The 15,184-nt window shown below is 38.3% G+C and overlaps 1 protein-coding gene and 1 non-coding gene across 3 annotated transcripts; one reads left to right on the top strand and one right to left on the bottom strand.

The window, feature by feature from the left end:
• Positions 1 to 1,617: 1,617 nt before the first annotated feature.
• LOC122082980 lies at positions 1,618 to 1,769 on the top strand. Its single transcript, XR_006141512.1, has one exon. It is a non-coding gene; the product is annotated as a small nucleolar RNA snoR145 (small nucleolar RNA).
• Positions 1,770 to 3,041: 1,272 nt separating this feature from the next.
• Positions 3,042 to 14,731, bottom strand: LOC122081748. Of its 2 annotated transcripts, none has more exons than XM_042648985.1 (17): positions 14,495 to 14,731; positions 13,689 to 14,073; positions 11,409 to 11,530; positions 11,221 to 11,309; positions 10,976 to 11,011; positions 10,590 to 10,644; positions 9,355 to 9,397; positions 9,153 to 9,256; positions 6,579 to 6,643; positions 5,913 to 6,409; positions 5,740 to 5,827; positions 5,501 to 5,635; positions 4,738 to 5,306; positions 4,193 to 4,331; positions 4,045 to 4,113; positions 3,769 to 3,897; positions 3,042 to 3,641 (listed from the first exon to the last, which is right to left on the bottom strand). In XM_042648985.1, exons 2-17 carry the CDS (start codon positions 13,907 to 13,909, stop codon positions 3,528 to 3,530), a joined length of 2,475 nt encoding a protein of 824 aa, XP_042504919.1. In that variant the 5' UTR covers positions 13,910 to 14,073; positions 14,495 to 14,731; the 3' UTR covers positions 3,042 to 3,527. The 2 variants fall into 2 exon arrangements, with proteins under 2 accessions (XP_042504919.1, XP_042504918.1); XM_042648984.1 differs by having other exon boundaries at positions 10,551 to 10,644.
• Between the last annotated feature and the right edge of the window lie 453 nt (positions 14,732 to 15,184).

Genomic DNA, 15,184 nt, shown 5'->3' on the forward strand with positions numbered 1-15,184 from the left:
ATTGATACTAATAACTGATTTGAATCGATCATGTATCAATATCAATACAATACAGATAATCTAATACCAATACTCAGAACCATGGACATGGGAAAACTCATTTTTTATTATTTCCTGATTAAGGTTTAACCTTTTTTAACCTTTTTCTTTGCATGAATTCCCTTTGGGCCAGTTTGTCCATTCCGTTTGCAATAAAATGTCACTGCGGTTGATTGAAAAGAAAAATAGAAGGAAAAAGTCTGAGTTTCCTTCAACCATCTACCAAAAAAAAGAGTTTCCTGCACCCACAATTAAAATAGTTCATTTTTGTTGTCAGATGGCACTTCGGGAATGGTAAAATGGCATTTCAAACTACTGTCTAGGAAAGGGGCAGAAAATTATGCATCCGAATTATCCCATGACTTACACTCCAACCACCCTTTAGCTGGGTTCAAATCTTTTGCAGTGAGTGGTGAGTGGCAACGAGGATTCAACATCTTTGAAGGTCCCAGCATGCATCCCAGTCATTGGATCTTCATTGCCGCTCACTATCTCACTGTAGAGGAATCTTATGCCCCTCCAACTAAACACAAATACATATTCCAACACCTAGACACACAAACCCATGTGATTAACCATTCCTTGAGGAGAAACCAAACCCAAATATTATCACCCTCCATGGGTCAAGACTCAGTGTACATTTGAGGTGAAGGAAATATCTGGCCATCAGGTCGTGCTCAACCCGAACCGTAGAGGCCGTATAGAATTGGTATCAGTGAGACCAATCCTCGATACCCAATCGATCCGGATTGATTACCCGTATCATTTTAGGAGTAAAACAGTAAAAAAATATATTTTTTCTAAAAAAAAGGGATAAAAATGACCGATACACACCGATCATCTCCGATACCAGTACTGATACCGAGAACTAAATACATGGTACAAATTGGGACTGAAACTGATTGACACACTTGGGCTGGGCAGAGCCGCAGAGGTAAGCCCATCCCCGCGGTTGCTAAATGCAAAGTTGGTGGTCGAGCGGCTCGAGCCTCGGGCTGGCCCAGCCCAGCCCAGTTTTCATCGTTAGGGTTTACTCGTGAACACGCTGCAAGCTATTTATTGAGCTCATCACTCCCTTTCTGTTCTAGGGTTTCAGTACGCTTCTCTTCTGCATATCTGTTTATCTCTGCTTCAAGCTATTTATTGAGCTCGTCACTGAGGTTTGTTCTAGGGTTTCAGTTGTTAAAGAGGAGATTTCGATTTTATTTTTTCCTTCTTCGTTTCTGTTGTTTTCTGTGAGAGATGCATTGACGAGAAAGGAAGAAGAATGTAATAGATTGCAGGGTTTTCGGATCCTGCAAGATGAACACCTTCTGGTTCGTATTCACCGAGCATCATCGATTCCTAGATTGTTCTTATTTCAATTCGTTTTGTTTTCAGAGATTTTTATCCGATACCGAGGGACCTATGGAGGAAGTGCTTTATAAAGATGAGCTTTCATCCAAGTTTGCCTTCGAAAATTGAATTATATGAATACAGATTGCCGAATCTGATTTTTTATTTGCCACAAATCGATTCGGTTCTTTTATTAATCCTTCAATTCATACATTTTTAATGCTCGAGTTAATGAAATATGAAAATCGAAGGTCCCAGCAGAGAGGTAGGATCTCCATGATGAGACTTCTCTAACAAAAATAAACCTTCGAAGATGGAGATTGTTTTCAGCCGTTACGTTGGATGCCCAAATCTGTTGCCATTTTGGATCATCTACATCTCGCGGCTATATGCGTTTCTCTGCTTTCTCTTAGTTTTCTTCATCTTCTCATTCAATCTCTCTTCCTTGTACGATATTCTAAACTCTTCTGGACCCTGGTTCTCCATTTCCGTGCTCCTCTTCTAAGTTCACCTTCTCCCACCATCTTCTGTTTGTTTCCGCATCAAAATGAACTCTCTCCTCTCCCCAATCTCTTCTTTGAAGTTTTTATCCACATTTTTATACCCATTTCATGACCTCAAATCCAAAGCAAACCCACATCCTATGATCTCTAGATCCACCCAGCAAATTCGTATTCTACTCATAACTTCGAATCCGAAGGAAACCCGTATCTCCAATTATCGAAATCATAGTCCCAAATTCTTCCCTGGAATTAGGCAAACCATACCAGTTATCCCATTTGTCCAGTCACTGATTCTTTTGGAATGATTTCAATTCCAATGTTATACATTGATTACTTGAATTAAGTCATCAAGTAGATTAGAACTTGAAATTTTTTTGTTCCAAACGTTGAAAAAAATTAATGGATAAAATATTTCATTTCTCAATTTTCCGATCTTTGAAAACAGATTTTTTCATCCTTCATCCTTCCTGGATAGCATCCAAATCTCCCGAAGGTGCTGGTATTTTTTTGCTTTTTGTTTTTTTTTTTCTTTTAACTGATGTTGGAAAGCTACCTCACGTCCTCAACATGTACTTCTGTTTGTGGAGGTTATTCACTTTGGCCACAGAATCTCGACTTTGGGTGGATCTTGATTCAAGGGCAGTTCTAGGTAATTGGGGAAAATTGCTAATGTCTAGTTGGAGATGGGCTTTGCAATCGGCAGATTGGCTTGCTTGAGAAGATCCAAAGTGACCCCATTGCCTCTTCTCTTGAAACAGAATTAAGAAAAGTTGCCTGGACAAGAAGAGTTCATCCTCTTCAATGGTTCAATTCAAGATTCCCAATTGATGCACACACTTAAAAGCTTGCAGTGTGACAATCATGTTAACTGAATGCCAATTCCTGGTCTCGTAGTGAATAATTCTAGGTTAACACCAATGGATAATCAAAGCCCTTTAATATCATGCAATCATAAACAAACAAACACTTGATAAATCTTATAGACACATTTCCAACACAAGTTTTTTTATCCTAATATACGCAATCTAAGCCTGATATTCTGTTCTCACCCAAGTTACTAAATAATTTACCAAAAAAAAAAACAATGGTTACTAAATGAGAGAGTTTTATAACGTTCATTTTCTCTATTATATGTAAACAAAGAGGAAAAGGGATAATCACAAGTGAATCAAGCAAGCAAGTTTTGCAGTGGTTTGCCTGATGGTAAATGATCTCATTCGAAGGACTTGTTCTTCTCCTACATATGAAAATCATAAACACTTCCCACTACTCGTCAAGATAATCTGAAATACAACAGAAACAAGAAAAACAAACACCGACCATAATCAACAAAGCAGCAATTGGAGGCAGTTGGCAGCCAGGATGGCCTCCATAAAAACTCCAAAACCCGCATATATAGACAAAGTTCCTCCAGTTTGTCCTCTCAATGTATCTTATCTTAGAAGGAAAACCATGAACTTGATCAAGCATTGTACACCAAACCTAATATATAATAGGTGAAGAATATCAAACACCCAAGCTTTCTAGAATTGTTGCATACTACCTACTCAAGTTTCAGGTAATAGCCTCATCAAAAGCCTTCACTCATTTTCAAAGAGAATCCCACTGCAATGGTGAATTTAGTGTATAAGATGCCTTCTTTTTTCTGCTTCAAAGGAAGTATGATAATTGCTCCTTCTTTCTTGAACCTCCTTCACCATACAACTCATTCCACTGCTTCAGCTCACCCATTATAGATCCCCCAGCCGCAAAACTGGCCGCTACCTGCATTAAATTAATTACATGAAGATGTAGACAATCACATGGAAAATGAAAAATACCATTGTTCATTTCAAATTTGGCCTTCCACAAATAAGAATTATGTAGTTAAACAAGTCCACTTAAATATTACCTGATTCTTTGCCTGTCTCATGTCTTCCATATTCAATGGTCTGAGGTCAATTACTCTCTCCTCTTTAGGTTCTTCTGTTTCTGGAGCCTCTTCTGAGGTTTTTCCTTTCTCAGCTCTCTGCTTTCTCTCCTACAAGTTAAAACTCAAAAAATAAAAAATTGGTAAATTATAAAAAGATTGGCCAAGGGCCCCAAAGAAACACAACAGATGACAATAATGCCCACCACCACCATCAACAGAAACAATAAATGGGCACTGGAAAACAAGAATACCTACCAAATCCTTCAGTTTCTCTTGTTGGATTAGCTCTCTAACAGGCTGATAAGCAGCTGTCGTGCACAAGTTCTGTTTTCAACAGATATTTCCCTTGTCAATGAAGTTTATAACAAATCAAACATGAATGATTTTGAGGTTACATACGAACCTTAAGATCGCTTCCACTGTACCCATCTGTCATGACAGCAAGCTCCTTAAAATCTAGTCCTTCTTCAACCTTCTCTTTTGCCAAAAGTGTTTTCAAGATTAATTCTCTATTCTCAGTAGATGGTAGACCAACCATAATTCTGTTCATTACAGCATGTAAGATCAGTAAATGTTCCATTAAGAAACAATAACACTTATTTGCACAATTATCCATGGGAGAGTTCCACATCCAATTCCTAGAAACAACTTGGAACACTATTGTTAATTACATTACTTTTATCGGGACACTGCACAATGTTTTTGTCTGGATACTAGTTACAGGGCTCAGTTTCACCACTGACAACTTTAACTAAGATTAAGGTGACGGTTTATTTAAGTGGCTTGTTAGGGTTCATATATTTTCCATATACTTAATTTAAGATTTCTAGGGTCAAAACTTAGAAGATAGTGATCATGGAACAATGTATTTTATGTAAATGACATTGGTGGGCAGTATGGTGAATGCAAATTCAGTGACAGAAATTTGTAAATTTTTTGCAAACATACCGTCGCTCAAACCGCCTAATGATTGCTTCATCAAGATCAAATGGTCTATTTGTAGCAGCCAGAACAAGGATCCGCTCGCCAGGTTTTGTCAACAACCCATCCCAATGTGTCATAAACTCATTCTTAATTTTCCTCATGGACTCATGTTCCCCAACTCGGGTCCTTTGCCCAAGCATACTGTCAACTTCATCCACAAAAATAATTGTAGGAGAGACCTTTGCTGCAAGGGTGAACAGAGCTCTGACATTCTTTTCATCTTCCCCAAACCATTTTGAAGTGATGGTAGACATGGAGACATTAATGAAGCTTGCTCCAGCCTCATTGGCAATGGCCTTGGCCAGCATTGTCTTCCCAGTTCCAGGAGGCCCAAATAGCAATATTCCTCTGCAAGGTTTTAGAAGTCCTCCTTGGAAAAGGTCTGGTCTTCGAAGGGGGAGCATGATCAGCTCCTGAAGGGATTCTTTAATCTCATTTAGTGCACCAATGTCTTCAAATGTCACTCCAATCTCACTTGCAGGGATGACTTCAGGCCTTATGCGCTTCTCAAATTCATTGTCAGGAGCAACTTCCTGTTGGGAAAATAATTGACTTGCCAGATTACTTCAACACATAGTCAAGGGGAACTTAGGAACTGGGAAAGAAGCAAATCTTGAGGAAACAAATAACCTAGTAGTAATCATGACTTTTGAAAGAAGACTGCCTATAGAAGCATAAGTCATAATCATTAAAGAACCTTGTTTTGATATGAATAAACTGCACTTACAGGCACTTTTAATGGTGGGGCTTGATTTTCCCGATCTTTCACCACAGGAATTGCTCCTTCAGTTTTGTTTCCAGGGGCTTGACCCTCAGCCTTTGATTCAGGCTTCACTCCAGCAGCCTCATCGTCGTTTGATTCCTAAAACCAATGGAAGGAAGAAGAATAATCAGATCACATTAGGTATCTCAACATCAGTTTCATAACTCCAGAGTTATTCAAGTAAAAAATGAGACAGAACAGACCTTAGCAGTTTCAGCATCTGCTTCCAGTTTTAGGGTGTCTTTGCCACCAGACTCACCTTCCTGGAATATACTCAACCCATGGGACAAGCTGTTCCATTGTTTACCAGTGAGAAATAGAATTGGGACTAAGTTAACCGTAATTAACAATCTATAGAATTATCTGCTAGTCTGACCTATTGGAAGAAATAACAAGCTTGCCGTTTCTGTATTCGGGATCCTTGTTATTCATCAAATGGTAAGAAATCGCCGACACTACAATCTCTTCTATGTATTTACTGAGAACCATAGTGTCTGCAAGGCAGATTGAACCTAAATCATCACAGTCAAGATCATTTGCAGCAAGAACCTCAGTAATGTGGTGTTTGTTATCCTGATACTGGATCATCTTCTTGTCCTCTTCCAGATGTGATTTCCAGCTCACAAGGTGCGTCTCTTCTTCAGGTGGCCTGATTTCTATGTTATAAGGAAATAGAAGGGTAATCCTCTCATCCACTTCTCTGTTGTCATTACCCGGATCCAACATCCGTGAACCAAGGATCAGCACTGGTCCTGATAGATTCCTCAGCATTTTTTGGAATAATGTGTATACTCTTTGTGACCGAAAGAGAAGGTTTTCAACATCCCTGATGTAGAGGACAATGGGATTGTTTTTTGATTCTGAAACTAGAACCTGCAGAGATAATCAAAATTGGTTTGTTCACGTAACATGAACAGCTAATGATTAGGTAAGGCGAAGGTATCATTTTTACAAAGTAAAAATTAAAACTAAAAACCAAGAGAGGTCACAGGAAGCTCTTACATTACAACAATTGCAATTCCTTCACAACAACATTCATTACCTTGTATAGTGATTGTATAAGAAGTTTTTCATCAAAAGCCCAGCTGCTGTTACGCTTCAGAGCACCTGCAGAATTGAAAAAAGCATAAGAGAATGTAATAGTAAGAATTGTGTTGTTCATTGGGTATGAGATCATGAACAATTCATGAGCAATCCACAAGGGAGCTTCCTGCTTATTATACAGTATAGTGTGTAAGGTCAAAAAGATACTTTTAAATATCCTTTGACATATGAATAATTGATAAAGAATTAGATTTGCACAATAAAACAAACAGGAAGGACGATTTTAGTCTTCAACTCTGAAAGAATTTACAAAAATAATGTCATCCACAACCACGAGAATCAAGCACTCGAGGAAAGATTGGTTTCCAGACTAATGGGGTCAGGAGTCAGTAGCAGAAGCTGTATTTCACTGAATAACGATAACGGACACTTGCTATATTGTAATACAATATATGTGATTGGGAGGATAAAACAAACAGGGACGAAATTCAGATAGAAAATGAAACCTAACATATAAGTACAAGGATCTCTAGTGAAAAAGGAATATTAAGTAAGATTGCATGAAAGTATAGGTACATGGTCCAGAAAATATGCAACCACCAGATAAATGTACTACAGAACCTAGCTTTTGAACATGCATAGACAGATATCAGGATGGCATTTCTCTCAGAACTGCCACTTCGAATATGTAAATTTGAAAATTTAGCATCCATAGTAGATTAGATCAGCTGCAAGGACAGCACAAACATCTAAAAGCGATAAATTGTTGGTGGTTCCTAAGACCATCGTGGCATTGAATAAGAAGAAAACCATTGGTTAAAACACAGATGTACTTGTATCACAAGTAACAACACCAAATCCGAAAAACAACCCTTGGCACCCAATCGTGGTAGTCAGTTGGGTTGTGCTGGACAGGGTTTGGCTTGGACCAATATTACATAAAATCTGAAAACTAGTAAAAGTTAACATTATGGGACCTGTAGTCACATATTCTCACAGATTAGATTACTTCTCTAACCATTATGCCACACACATTAGACATTCATACTTTTTTATCTGTCAAAAATAATATCATAAACCTTATGATACATCCTCAGGCTTGGGTTGCATAAGACGAACACTAGCCCAATTCAAAAGTCTGAAAGTTCCAGTCATTCAACTCAGGTTGCACCCATGTTGAGGGATTTTCTGGAAGTAATATTTCATGTCTTCACCTCTACATTTGCACAGATGATAGTAACAGATACCAGGGTTGAAAATTTGCTGAATTTTTTTTTTTTTTTTTTTTTTTTGAGTTTCATTCCAGTTCAAGAGATCACAACAGGAAACTGCAAAATATCAGAAAGTGCATGACTATTTCGGATGAACAGGAAGCTATAAGAGTTAAGAAGTAGGAGATAAACAGGAAGTTAGAAAATAAATGAGCCTAAACATTAAAATAGGAGGAAAAGTTGAAGATTCCACAAGGATTGGCAATTTGGTATACCTCCCCTCCCCCCCCCCCCCCCCCCCCCCCCCCCCCTTTTTTTTTTTTTGAACTTTCAGAACAAATCAGAATTTTTTTCCTTCAAATTTCAGCAAAGGTATTGGTTCTTAATCAGGTCATAACCTAGATTAAGACCAGAAATTTGCAGCTGAAACCCACCAAATGATGGCTCCTAGATCTCATTCATGGAAAAACAACCTCAATGGATTATCATAACCATGCTTCTGTTGTTTCATTCAGGTGATAGCAACACTCACCCACAGATTGTCTCATCTTTTTAGTTGATGATATCAACAGGAACCACAGAAGATTGAAACCTAACAAATAAGAAGATGGTGGGATAGATTTCTGGTATCTCCCATCTGATATTACAGGACAAGTAACAGGCACCTTTATTCCACCAACCAATACAGTTATCCAAAGAGACAGAAAAAATAATGTTGTTACGAACACTAGGATAGCCTAGTGGTGGTACCTTCGGCTTGTGGAGTCGGCACCCGGGGGAGGAGGTCGTGGGATCAAACCCTGTCGTACGCATTGTGTGTGTGTGTGTGTGTTTGTGTGTGTGTTTTCTTATTTATTCTGTACCCACCTGTGGGTTGCCTAGATGGTTAGGGCAAACTGGGGATTGCGTGGATTAGGCGCATGGTCTCAGGTTCGATTCCCCATATGTGCATCTGCGATTTAAGTGGAAATCATGGCAGTGGGTTGCTGTGCTAGTCTCCTCAAGGATTAGTTGAGGTGCACATAAGCTGGCCCGGACACCTTGGTTAACAAAAAAAAAAAATAATAATGTTGAAATGATCTGCACTTCTTGTTATTTAATTGAGATTACTTTGTTTTTATAGAATGGTGTTTCAAGTGTTTAATGTTATATAAAACAATGCCAACAGATAATTGATACTATTTTTTAAGTTAAAACCCACAAATGCTAATTGGTTCTGCTCCTCAGATATAAGGATTTAAACCCACAAATGCTAATGAGTTCTGCTCCTCATGAAAATCAGAATCATAACTCTCAGAAAGTGTTTTGAAGTTTGTACCAAAAGGAAACAGTCTCTCAAGGCATTGAAGTTTCTGGCTAACCTCCTGGATTTATGGCAGCACAATGTGATGCAAGGCTACTGATGTCACCTGCAGCAGAGGCATTTCTACGAAGCTTTGGAGGATTACTAGAACATTCAATTTCCCTGAAAGTAAGAAAGATTATACACATTTACATGCAACATGGGACAGGTAACTGAAATTTCTTTCCTGCCATCTATGAAGAATCACTAATGTGCCATACCTTGATCTGATATCCACACCACTGCTTTGCCTCCGTAATGTGCCTGTGTTGAAACTATATTTAGAGCCACAACAAATAAAGCAGGGAGAAAAATAAAATACTGTAGAAGCCAGCAACAGGATATGGAAGGACAATTACTAAAACCAAAATTTGATCATGAAATCAGGAATGAAAAAATACTATAAAAGCCATAACACTTTCATGCAGAAAATCTCAGAGAACTGTACTATTTATCCATCTGGCCATTAAAATTGCTGGCTGCAACAGAACAATACGAAAGAAGGGAACACAGCTCCCACTGAAAGATCTAGGTAGACCCTTTTAAAGTAGCACATTAACCAACATGATTTCCATTAAATAATCAACTGAAGCAAGATAATTATTCCATCAATGCTTCATATCTAAAACTAAATTCAAAGTTCAATTTGTTCTGGCATTAAGGCATGAGACATAGCAAGCAGTCTTTATGAGTATGAACACAATACTGCAAAGCTATGTTTAACCACGATAAGAAACAATGCCATTCAGATCATTAGCAAACCCACTGCTCATACCCTATTATTACTCAAAGCTCAAACGATGAGCTTGGAGTTCACTGATTATGATTAGTGATGCAAAAATCTGAAACCACCCATCAAACTACTCCAGCAAATCAGGATTTGTACTTGACAATGTTCAGTCATACCTCCCCAAACAGGAGTGTTGAGCGCTGGTAGTTCATAGGCATGTATAAGCAACAGCAGCTAATTTTCATTCTTTTCAGTTTCTGCATCTTATTTGGTCCAACCACCAATATCACCCTTTTATCTTTTCTTTTGATTTTTCCATCTTCCAGATCAGACTCACAGGCTTTTCTGATTTAACACAGCTTCTATCACAGGGGCACTGTACAATTGAGGCGCTTATGAGTCTGTTAAAGCAGAAACTATATCCTATAGTATCAGTAGCGCCCCATTATCCTATAACATATATTCACAGCCACGATTCTAAGTTGGAACTATGTTCTTGTTGTTGTTGTTGCAGTTGTAGTGATTCACCAGAAATTAAATAGACAGACAGAACCAGATGAGTCTTGTGTTGGATAGAAAGAACAAAAACAGAAATCATTCAATTAGTTACACTTGAAACTTGTTAAAAGGCCTTTCATAATCCCACTCAAAACTAACCAACTTTTTCCGCAAAATGTTCTTTAATACCTTTGGTTTCCTCTCTAGGAGGAAGGATTGAAAACGAACCAAGTAAATTGGACATTCGCTCCAGTGTCATCTCTGAGATGGATCTCTTGAAGGACTACAGAAAAAGGAATTACAGGTATATGAGGACATAATCTGTAGGAAAATGGTTTCTAATTCTTCCATCCAATAGAAACACAACAAAATTGGCTAACTTATCTCTTCAATGGAAGTATCATAAAATGTGATGACTCAGAAAATGTTGTACTGGAAATGAATGAAAGTCACATAAATGTGCACAACTCTCTATGGGACAAAACGGCTTGAATTTTAAAAGTAGTTAGTATGCTACTATAATTGAATGTGTATACTTGGAAACTGAATGACCCAATTGATACAATGCATGAGAAACCAAGGGGAGGGGCTCAGAATCTATGTAGAAGACTTACGAGTTCTTTGTTGCCACTGCCATATTTGCTCTGCATCTGCCCCAGGACACAATAACTCTCATTATCATCATGTTTAATCATTGACTGATAACAAAAATAAGATAAAAAACAGTAGAAACCAAAGACCTGGGACAGGACCCATCTCTCTATTATCTGATAACCTGGCTGCTACCCAGATCTACCACTCCCTCTGAAAGAGAACAATGAACATGGAAAGGAAATAAAAATGGCCCGTATTTACTAACCTTCTGAGAAAAGTTGTTTACATCTAACAAGAGCAATTTGGCCTCAAAGTAGTGGGCTAATGCCTTGGCAAGCATTTGCTGGTAAAGCTCTTCAAAACATATGAATTTGAAATCAGACTTCGTTGTAAATGCAAATATAAACACATCTTCAAGCCAAAACAGGAAAAGCATAATGGCAATTAAATTACCAGCGGGTCCTGAGAGCAAAATGGCCCGACTTGCAGGGGAGAGATTCCGGGTATACTTAGAAAATTCAGCTTGTTTCAGATGGACATAGGCAGCACTTGTCAGCAACACCCTTGTTTGTTCACTGTAAATGAGTAGATCAACAATAAAATGACATCAGTCTCAGAACACACCAATGAAAAAGGCATACTTCAAAGCAAATATACAAACACAAATAAACCATTGGAACTGTGTCTAGAATAGTAAGCATCGATTTATAAATGAATAAACACTTTATACGTCATCTTCAAACGCATCAAATTAATTAGTAAGACCAGTCATGCAAAAATCACCATATTCCTAGCAGCCCATATGTGATGCAGTCTGAGCCTATCCACATATTGATCTGACATGTAAACTAATATTCTTCAGCTTAAATTCTCAACAGGAAGGTCCATTCACACACTAACTAGTAAATTGGTTTATCCTTCACTCTACATTATTCTGAACTAATTAAATTAAAACCCACCTATATATTGGATAAAATCCTCTGTAAGGAATATATCAGCAATAACATTTTTGCAGAGTTGCTTACGCAAAATGCAAAATATATGGACAGCTTGATCATGAAATTACCTGAATAACATAGCTAAACACTTAGAACTCTTTTGTGCAAAGATCTGAGGACACAATAATTAAGTTGTCCAGACCTTTGGGGAAGAGAGTCCACATACAGTTTTTCTGATTCACTAACAGGATCAATCTGTTACACAGATCCATCTATAAATAAATAAATGCACACACACTCAGGTACAAATGGGAATGTTTTCTGTTCTGTTGCTGTAGACCATGAAGCCTGCAGTGGTGGCATATTTCTGCCATACATAAGTATGAGATAGTATATCAAGAGCAATCTTAGAACTTACAATGTGTATGGTACCCTTATCCACATCAGCCTTGGTTTTTGGATGTTTCTTGTACTCATAAATTATAATTCCAAACGAGGTGAGAAGAAACTCTCCTTTCTGACATGTAGCTTAATATGGCAGTATGCTACAAGGCTGAAGTCACATGAAGTGAGGGTGGCATCGAGAAATACGTTTGACTGATTTTGGAATGCCATGTATAAGCATGAAGTACAAGAAGATTTTTCTTTAATTTTGGAAAGCAGAGTAGGTGCTACCATTTTAAAGATCAACAAAATCTCATTAGAGATTAGTAAACAATACTTCTGAGCTTACAGTTCTAGAACAATTTTCCAAATTGTAAAATCATTTGTTTTCTTTTTCAATAATTTAAAGTTGCAAAATGACAGTAAGTCCCAGATGAGGAGAAAAAAGAAGAAAGATGGTCTGTATTAATGTTTTATAAAGGCATTCTTCCACATTGTATGATGATGTGGCTACTTTGAAAATTGGAAGAGTGAGGAACTGATGTCCAAAAGAAGAATGCTAAATCATTTGGTTGCTCCGTAGACCCTTGGGTTGTCATAGAATAATAATGTCAATATCTTCATATTTTGACTAAATGATAGATGTGTGTTTAAAGCCAGCCTATCAAAGAGATGCTGGTGATGGTGATTTTGGCCCTACTTGACTTCACAAGAGGATCTTTGTCTTGTTGGTGCTGGCTGCTATATCAGCCAGATCCAATCTATAAATTAAAGACCAATTTTTTTGGACAATTTTGAAGCTACGTACTGTCCTTTGACAGACAGGGACGGGGTCCTCCAAAATTAAAGGAGGCAGTTTTCGTTCACACAAGATCAAGAGGGTGCGGATGGTGAGTAGTGTGTATCAAAGAACAGTACAGGCCTACAGGGGTATTAGTGACTTCGGACTATTGGGTGCAGAACATTTATGTCCACTGATAGGTGTTGGAAAACTTTCACCAAAATTAAATATCTAATTAATTAGATTTTTATTTTTTGTTTCCATCTTTGAGAGAGAAAGAGATGATGGGGTTATGTAACCGTGGAGGAGGTGGTTCGGAATTTGGAAATGGATTTCAGCAATCAGCACAGTAACAAGGAAATAAATTACTAATTAACTTCCAATTATAGTCAACGAGTTTTCGTATTCACATAATATTGAGAGTCGAAGTCAACTACTAAATTAGGAAGGTAAACCCATAAATATGTACTAAATCTGATACTACTAACAGCGGAGATAGATGTAGAAGCGAGTGAGAAAATTAATTTCGAAATCCAAGGAAGCAGAGCAAGCGAGAAGAGAAAGTTTTGTGAAAAACTAATAGAAAAAGAAAAAGGGGTGCGCGGAATAAGAATGTATGCCGACACTTACCTGAGGTAACACGGAAACTCATCGAAGGTGACCTTGCTTTCTGTGCCGTCGACGACCTGTCGCAGCAACTCCTGCTCGATCCGCTCTCCGGTGATGACATTAGGAGAAGAATTGGGTCCTCCGGTCCAGTTACTGACTGTTTGTCCAGAAGCCAGACCAAGTCCGACTCCGACACCGAGCCCCACGGTCAATGCCGACATGAGAATATGTTTCTGTTCCATCGCCTTCCAGCTCCTCGAACCTCAGACCACTTCGTCGAAACTTCACCTTCCCTCTTCCGAACCTTAAATTACAAGGAGCTCAGTCGATATAGAAACAGAAATCAACAACCTTTCGTTGAGCAGAAGTGAAAATTCCTAACTTTCACTCAGTCTTCAATAATACTCTGCACACAATCATGAGCAACAAATACTAAGAGCCCCTGTTTAGAAAGAACACGAAATCCAAGAGATTTACAACGAATTTCTATCCAGAAATCATAATCTAAATAATTGAGAAACCATCCTCACTAAATCGACCCAAATATATAAGAAACACCGTGATCTTCAACTGTTTTGTCAATACTTAAATGAGAAACAGAGATTCAGAACTTCAGAAACTGAATTCCTAAAGTATCTTAAAAGTTTAAATTCATGAAAGCATCTCAAAAGTTTATATACTAAAGTGGTGATTCGATCAGAAATTGAATCTTCACACAAAGAATCAGAGCCTAAAACACTTCAAGTATCGAAATCGGCAAGTAAACTTCAAAACATCAAAATCTAATTCTAACTTCTTTCTAATCGGATTTGAGACGCGTTTCTAACCTTTTCTCCCTCTTTCGCTATATTGTTGTCAGTTAATCTCGTGTTCTCGTTCTCCTGTGATCGCTCTCTAGAGTCCAGAGTCCTGAGTCCTGACCTATTTATAACCACTGAGGTTAGAGGATCCCAAAGCCCACAAAGAAAAGCAAAGTTGCGCCTTTTACTTTCCGGCCACCGACAAATCACATTTCGCATTGCTGATGAGGCCGGAGATAGGAGCTCAAGTCGGTTTCCCGACTTTTTCAGGCTTTTCCCTCCCGACTTATAAAGTTGTTCTAAGGATCTTGAGGATTCTATGCCATATCAGCCTATGGCATTTTACAGTGGCTTCCTACGTGTCATGACGTTGACGGTTTAGATTTAGTGTTTGACATGTTGATCTCATTTTGACGCTTGTCTCCTTTCTTGGCCTTTTTGACACAGAGCGCAGCCCCGAAAGGGTACTTTACACGTTCAAAACTTATATGCGTTCCACGTGTCTAAGAATGATCGTAATGAGAATGGTTAAACTAACTTAGACTAATGGAAAAATGGTGGGCGGCCACGAAGGCAATGGCAGCTGTACATCTCATAAGAGACAAGAAAGGTTGCGACAGCTTAAAACAGGGCCTCTCTGTGTTTTTGGTAAATGCTTAACAGAGTCTCTCACCAACTCAGTGTTCCGTACTTGGCACTTGACGTATGATCATCTGT

Source organism: Macadamia integrifolia, chromosome 6 (genome assembly GCF_013358625.1).
Source record: "Macadamia integrifolia cultivar HAES 741 chromosome 6, SCU_Mint_v3, whole genome shotgun sequence".
Taxonomy (NCBI): domain Eukaryota; kingdom Viridiplantae; phylum Streptophyta; class Magnoliopsida; order Proteales; family Proteaceae; genus Macadamia; species Macadamia integrifolia.

What these genes read in the sequence shown, in the direction of transcription:
- LOC122081748 (XM_042648984.1), bottom strand. Translation starts at nt 13,909, where the DNA reads ATGGAACAGAAACATATTCTCATGTCGGCATTGACCGTGGGGCTCGGT. An exon ending in TTTGCTCTCAGGACCCGCTG is followed by an intron (nt 11,310 to 11,408) that starts GTAATTTAATTG and finishes TATGTTTTGAAG; the next exon opens with AGCTTTACCAGCAAATGCTT. An exon ending in AAGAGAAACTGAAGGATTTG is followed by an intron (nt 3,898 to 4,044) that starts GTAGGTATTCTT and finishes TTTAACTTGTAG; the next exon opens with GAGAGAAAGCAGAGAGCTGA.